At 53.5% G+C, this 7,271-nt stretch overlaps 2 protein-coding genes across 2 annotated transcripts; one reads left to right on the top strand and one right to left on the bottom strand.

The window, feature by feature from the left end:
• Window positions 1-9: 9 nt before the first annotated feature.
• On the bottom strand, window positions 10-4,262 carry TRIVIDRAFT_66466 (uncharacterized protein; the record flags this gene model as incomplete). The annotated part of the gene is made up of 11 exons (XM_014096273.1): window positions 10-455; window positions 493-599; window positions 754-1,107; window positions 1,288-1,586; window positions 2,042-2,191; window positions 2,518-2,795; window positions 2,833-2,931; window positions 2,984-3,165; window positions 3,326-3,494; window positions 3,535-3,703; window positions 4,020-4,262. 11 exons carry the CDS (start codon window positions 4,260-4,262, stop codon window positions 10-12), a joined length of 2,496 nt encoding a protein of 831 aa, XP_013951748.1.
• Window positions 4,263-5,846: 1,584 nt separating this feature from the next.
• On the top strand, window positions 5,847-6,628 carry TRIVIDRAFT_173229 (uncharacterized protein; the record flags this gene model as incomplete). Its single annotated transcript, XM_014096274.1, has 1 exon — window positions 5,847-6,628. The coding sequence occupies one exon, from the start codon at window positions 5,862-5,864 to the stop codon at window positions 6,162-6,164; it is 303 nt and encodes a 100-aa protein (XP_013951749.1).
• Between the last annotated feature and the right edge of the window lie 643 nt (window positions 6,629-7,271).

Below are 7,271 nucleotides of genomic sequence, written 5' to 3' on the forward strand. Positions count from 1 at the left end.
ATTCACGGCTCATGCTGGCTCACGGCTCTGCCATGGGCCAGGATGTGCTCGTACCAATCCAGGACTGGAAGCAGTAACACAAATGCACAAAGTGACTTCATGACTTTGGAGCTCGAGGGGAGAGAGTACGGGCCAGTCGTGGGGTAACTTGCCACCTGGAGTCTGAATCCAAGATTGACGCTGTCCTGCCAAGCCGGATATGACGCCGCATATGAGCTGGAAAGAGCGTTTCTTGTTACTGGTTTGCCACACTTGCAACTTGTTGAAGCAAATGGACTGGCCAGATCGCTGCTTGCACATGTATTGGGGGTGCAAAGCATAAGCACCAGTGTCTATCTTGTGCATTGACCAAGTTTCACTCCATAAGGCGTTCTTGTGCCGATGCAAGTCACGTTTCGTTCCACGCCTCTCAAATGAGCCCTGGTAGATCAGGCCCCGGTCATCGAAGCAATGGCCTTTGTCAATTGACGAATCCATCTCGATCTTGCTTACTCTTGTCGTCATCTAGCGCCGGCACCTTGTTGGACTCTAGAACACGAACTGCTCGGGAGAGACTTAGGCGATGGGGGATTCGAGTCCAGGGACAGCCGGGATGTTTACTAGTACAAGTGCTAGCATACTGCAGGCATCAAGCGTCAAGAATCGAGGGGGCCGTTGGAGGACAAAGGGGGACTGGCTGGCGCTCTTAGAGGGGGACACTATGGATTTGCGAAGAGGCGGACTGTGTGTCAAGAAGGGGTCATCCGATGTGACGATGTCATCTTCCGATTGGGGGCCATGCGCAAAAGCCAGTCATCAGTCGACAGCCGTTGATCAGAGGGCTGTGGCTTGCACCGCTCTGCCAATGATCTTTTGTCGTGGCCTGGGACTAGCCTGAGGCGGGGAGCAGCCCAGCGTGCTGTGTCCCGACTCGATTGGGTTGAATAGACGCCGACCTCGTCTGGCGACGCAGGGCTGAGGGTGGCCGTGGCAGTGAATGTGTTGCCAGAATCCATCTCGATCGCGGCCTGTGATTGGCGTTGGGCCGCCTCCCGCATGCAGAGCTGAAGACACCTGAAGGGGGTTTGTGCTTCGAATCGGCGGCTGTGGTCGCCGATAGGCCGCTTGCTCGGGGGTCAGACAACAGATGGGAATTTTTAGAAAGGCAGAGTCGCCAGGAGGCGCGCCAGTGTGCTGGCACTGGGCCGTTTCGAGTTGATGGACAACCAAGAAGTCGTAAAAATAACCAGCACAGTGACGGCGCGATGGTGTTGATGTGACAGTGCATCTCGTCTAGCACTGACTCACCAGATGCAGGGCAGGGGCGGATCGACCAGAAGGGCAAGTACAAGATACTTGCGACCGCGCTTCAAATTGCCCAAAAGGGAAAGACTACGTATCTTTGGCCGCCAGCGCTCTCTTTGGCAGCGTAGAGTCCCCTTTAGGCAGTGTCCGAAGCACAGCTCCGGCTGTCGTCCCGTTCTTTGGCGCGTTGGAGGGCCAGGACCAAAGTATCCGAGACGGACAACCCAGGTAGTAGCATCCTGCGCCGTCAACAACCTGCACCGCGCCTGTTGGCGGGTTGAGCGCTTGTCCTCATCGGCGCGCTGTAATTGGCCTAGTATACGAATGACCTGACTGGGCAGTACCTAGCAGTATTGCTCGCTACTCTTCTACCGAGAGAGCGCTCTATCGGGCAGGGTATAGTACCTAGGTACCTTTGTTCTTTTTTCGACTGGGCACATTGGTAGGTAGTACTCGTAGTACTTCAAGTGGTACTTCAAGTATCCCCTCTCGGTGCGAAGCCGACGGCTGAGCCAGTTGCCCACATGTGCAGGTAGCATTGCCCCAATGAATCAAGGCAAAAAGGCAATTGGCAACTCTCTGTCTAAACGCTTGGGGGCTTGGAGAGTGCCAATTATGTCTTACTCCAAGTTTGGGCATGCAGGATTCAGCCCATGAACAGTGGCTGTTTCTAGAAGCGGTGCGTCCCGAAGCCAGACTTCCATTTCCAAGTGGGCGCAGCAGCGAGTTGAGACACACAGCGTGCGTGGTACCTTACAGTGTGTTTTCCCGTCTGCCTGCTCGGACGAGTACTTTGGTACTTGGTCATCTGCCGGCACAGGCTTGCTGCCTCAGGTACTCCGTACTCGCGCCTTACCACATCTCGTCGCATCGCGGGCTCGGCTAGCTTTCTTCTCCCCACCCCTGCCTTTTTTTTTTTTTTTATTGTCTCACAAACACCAGCTACGAGAGGTACGAGATACGAGCTACTCGATCAGTACTGTACTATATCCTCTTCTCTCCACGCGGGCCCCTGTCCTTGTTTCTGCCGTCTGACCCTTACTGTGCGAGTTCCTCCTCTAGATGGTGGCACTTGGACAAACACTACTATGCCGTACTATCTGTGAACACCTGCAACATGGACAGAACTGGGTGCCTTTCACCTATCGTGAAGCCAACAGCAGGCAGGTACCGGGGTGGGGTTGCATTCACGGACTTCCGCCTCCAATCTCGCGCAATCATGGGATTGCTTACTCTGTACAGCACCCCAACCGCACAGATCTCGACCAGGGAATGCAACCAGAGTGCTCCGTACCTCCGTAGGCTAGCATTCTGGAATTGGCCTTTGCTTGGCGATACGGGGTACGTACTGACTTCTCTTCGCTGCTGCAGAAACCGCCAATACTTGGACAGCGCCTGGTACAGGTACGAGACGCAACTTTCATCCGGCTTACTTGCACGAGGAGATGTGGCCCAATGCCATTTTAGAGTGCCCTTCGAATGATCTGCCGATCCCAACTCGGGCAGATATGCTCCGTTACTTGTACATGCTCCATACTGCCTACCTACCCATGGGGTTGCCCAGTTCGCGATTCACAGGATAGATCCGTGTCTGGGCCTGAGTCGACCAGGCCGAAGCAGAATCTGCCGTCTGGTCTGGATTTGCAGCTGAATGGACGTACTAGGTGCGACCTTTCTGCCCGGTAATGCCCGTGCGTACCTACATCATCTTCGTACAGTGCTGTACTCCGTACATGTAGGCCGAATCTACATGCGACGGGCTCCCGAGGCTTCTCGCCCTGCCTGGGCCGGTGCCTGTGCCTCTGCTTGTGCTTGTGCTTGTGCTTGTGCTTCCACAAGAGCCTTGTGCGAACTGCCACCATGTACGAAGCACTGCTGCGACTAGCATTGCATTAGCATTGCGCAGCGGCTATTGCCATCTGCTCGGGCTCCATGAGTGCGTTCGGCTCCGCCCTGGGCGAGTTGGCTTATCACTCATGCAGCAGATAGGCGACAAGGATCTTTTGGCTTGCTTGCACATGTACGGAGTCCAGCGTCGTACCCCGAACTCAGAACTCCGTGCTTTTGGGTGGCTGCCCATGTCCTCCCCCAACTCCAACTCCAACCCCAACTCCATGCCTTTGACCCAGCGTCTGCATCTTGCCTCCACGCCTGTCGATGTTTCCTCCTCCTGTCTCCCTCCTCTTCTTCAGATGCTGCTGGCGTGTCGGCTGGACGGACAAGGCAAGTGCCGATGTGTTCTTTGCTCACCAGGTAAGAGTACAGTAGCATTCACGCCCGCGGGATGCCCAACTACATCTGGCTCTAATTCTCGTTCGAGGGCCCTTTTGCCCACAAGTCCAGCACAAGCAGCGCCGTGCGACGCGCTTATTATCGCACAGGCCCCAAAGCTGGTTCCAATCAGGTACCACACAGGCATCTGGTAGGGCAGGCCTTGTTAGCCTAGCAATGAAGATGCCACAACGGCGCCGCCAAGCCGTCAGCATCCACACACCCAATTTTCTTCAGCATCAACACCAACACCCACAAATGCAGATGAGCTTGACCCCACGCCTTTCCAAAGGGCTTAAGGCTCGCCTATTTGCACACCCTCAAAGACACCCCCGCGCCTCCTCTCCCGAAGACTGACGCTTGAGCTCAACCTTGCATGCAATCTACTCCAGACCAGGCGTGTGCAGTTACGCATATATGCATACACCGCCCGCCCACATGCCACCATCCCGCTACTCGCATACTTGTACAGCATTCCCGCCTTGCCCTGCAGCCCCTGTTACCGCATATACGCTTCCATCTAACAACTCCAGACCCTGCAAGGCATGGCGCCGGGATGCCCACAGCCTCCGCACACCCCAGTGCCAGGGCCCTGTCCTCACTCGTCTCACGCCCCCTTCGTTCAACTCTGTACTGGCACTTGTACCTTGCGTGGTTCTGTCGACATCCTGGAACCAGCACGCCTTGGAGCTAGTTCGCTCAGCCATGGGAGTACCTCAATCTCATCCGTCTGGATGGGCTGCCAGGCCCCCCTTCGTCATGCACCTGGGCCAACGGGGAACATCAACTCCACCTCTCGTGCTTTGCCATGGCGCTTCGTTCTTATAAGCCGTCGTCTGGTCCTTGCTAAAACAAACGTCCGAGCCTCAGATCGTTCATCCCAAGATAGACTTCTTATTCTAGCCGTCTCTAATTCTCACCACCGCAATCTGTGTGCAAACGCGACGCCCAACGCAAAGCTGCAAGGCAAAGACTGCTCGTTTTCTTCTCCTTGGCCATCTCTGCGTCCAAGACCGTCATTGTTTCTGCCTCGACTTTTGGTTTCTTACTGGTCTATGCCACCGAATATTCTTGTATGATATGCCCTCCCTAATAATGCCATTCGTCGCTCTTGAGCGGCTCCTTTTTTGATCGGAGCACTTACACCAAGCTTAGCAGCTGAATAAAGCGTCTGCTGCCTTCAGAGCCTTCTCCCATTCTCTCGTGCTGCCCACCCCCGAATCTGTGTGTCACAGCCCACGCCACCGCAGCCTGCTGCTTATGTGAAGGCACAGAAGCTGCTTCAGCCTTACTCTGTCTTACTTGAACCCTGGCTTTATAAAACCAGGCCCGATCCTCAGCTCAACTTCTTCTCTTCTTCTCTCCTTCTCTCCCTACACCTGTCAACCTTCTTGCATAATTGGACAAGAAGGTCATCCACCAAGTCTTCTTAGCCGAAAGGTCTAAACTGCCACCGTATCTACCAGCATGAGGTAAGAGAACTTCACCACTTCATGTTACTGAGTAGAGCCTAATCAGTTTTTTCTCAGCGCCGTTGCCATCCAGTTCGACCCGACCTTCAGCGTGGGCTCCAGGCCGGCATTTTCGTGGCCAGGTATGTCAACTCTTCCACATGACTCGGCAATCGAGGCGACACTAACTCTCCATTTCCTCTAGGCATGTTTGAATCTAACAACACCACATCTACCATGATGGCGCAAGACTTCTCGTCGATTCTCCACCCAGTATCTGAATCCTGCGTCTCTCCTCCAAGTGTGCCAAAGACGCTTCCAGCAAGCCCTCCCAGGGGCATTCTTACGCCCGAGCAGCGAGAACTGAAGAAGCAACGAGACAGAGCCCGCCGAGACTCGAGAGCTTCCACACGAATCCAACGAGGTAGCAGCAGCGGCAGTTCATACATGGGCTCGCCACCGATGTCAGTGTCCGATGTCACCAGTACCATGGCTCTCCCCATCTATACAACAGCGCCGCCGGCCATGTCTCTCCTGAGCGAGTCAGCTCCAGCACTGAGCGACCCGTCGTACCTTCCCCCTTACAGCCCACACATGCAGGAACAGACGTTCGCTTCTCCATATCAACAATCTTTGTAAGTAGTAGACATTTTCTGTCAATGCCAATGGTTGCTTACAATTGATATACACAGGCCATCAAACTATCCCATGTCGGTGGAATACCCTCCCACTTATGCTACTTCAAATGCATACAGGTATGTTCTTTCCAACGTTGGTGGCGTGTGTCATTCAGGATTCTAACATGGCTACAGTATCTCCCACTCCTCCATCCAGACGGCGGGACAAGACGGCGGCATGGTGTACCGCATGCCCGCCATGCAATCTGGTAGCGGAGCATCTACTGCTGGCAGCTCTAGCAGCCAAGATAGCTCTAGCCACGTTCGTGTGGTACAGAACAGACCAAAGCCACGTTGCTGGGAGCATGGATGCAACGGACGGCAGTTTTCGACTTTCAGCAACCTCCTACGACACCAGCGAGAGAAATCCGGCCAAGCAGCCAAAGCCACCTGCCCCAACTGCGGCGCCGAATTCACCAGAACCACAGCGCGAAACGGCCACCTTCTACACGACAAGTGCAAGCAGCGACGGAGCACTTGAACATGATGTCTTTCAATCAAGTTTCGCATCGAATCCGTGATTCATTCGCTTTAACCTACGAGGAGGGAGGCGACACACAAATCGCCGCCCGTATTGCGGTCTCTCACCCAGCTTAGATAAGCTCGTCAGTGGGGTTCCTTGTGTCACGGCGATGATTCGCGGACATATCGTTGGTGATGGGGGTTTCGGCTGCGATCTTCGATTCACTGCTCTTTACCGGCTTATCCTTTCTCCTTATTAAATTTTCTGACGGCGGCTTTGTATAATACTGTTTTATTCCTTTCTTTCTCTTTGCCGGTATACTCAAGGTGTTTCATGGATGGATTATGAATTACGGGTCAAAGTGTCGGGCAAATAGCGAGACCTTGGGGACAATGATACCAGGGTATAGGAGAAACGGGATCAGTTTAGAGCACACACAACTAGAGGTACATAGACGGGATGGAACTGTCTGCACCGTTGCGAAGGAACTGCTAGGGACGTATTTGTTTTTGTTTCTTTTGTCGGGTTGTTCCCCTTTCCTTTGTTTTAGGCTTTAATCCCCCTTCAGACGCGCCCTCCTACAGGGTGGCATATTATGATTACACGATGGCACTGTTGAGCCTACAATCACTTTGTTCATGAGTTGGAGTAAAATGTTAATGAAATCGTTACTCGTCTACATATTGCTCACGTATTTGATTGATGTTCGTGCAGGGTTGTCGCCTTTCCACCTCTCCAGACTAGCTACAAATACATGCCTGGTTCGTTAACCTCGATCAATTACGATCATGCGCTTGCAGCCGTGAATTTCGACTAAATTAAAGTTCAAGCGTCCAGAGCATGACATCGCACTACTTACTACCTACTACAGGTACTACTAAGGTACTAAGGTACTAAGGTAGGGCTCTCGGGTACGGCTGGCGTTCGATGTTGTCATTACGCGTGTTAGCAGGCCTGAGAATGTCTCAGCTATAAACAGGACCAGACATGGGACCAGAAACGGCTGGGGTCTACGTGGGCGATTTCAAATCGCGTTATGAAGCTACTCAAGGGAAAAAAGAGAAAAAGCGGAAGAGAGCAAAAGAACTGCCCACGTGATGCAATACGCTTGCCTGTCGTTGTTAT

This window comes from Trichoderma virens (genome assembly GCF_000170995.1).
Source record: "Trichoderma virens Gv29-8 chromosome Unknown TRIVIscaffold_88, whole genome shotgun sequence".
Lineage (NCBI taxonomy): Eukaryota > Fungi > Ascomycota > Sordariomycetes > Hypocreales > Hypocreaceae > Trichoderma > Trichoderma virens.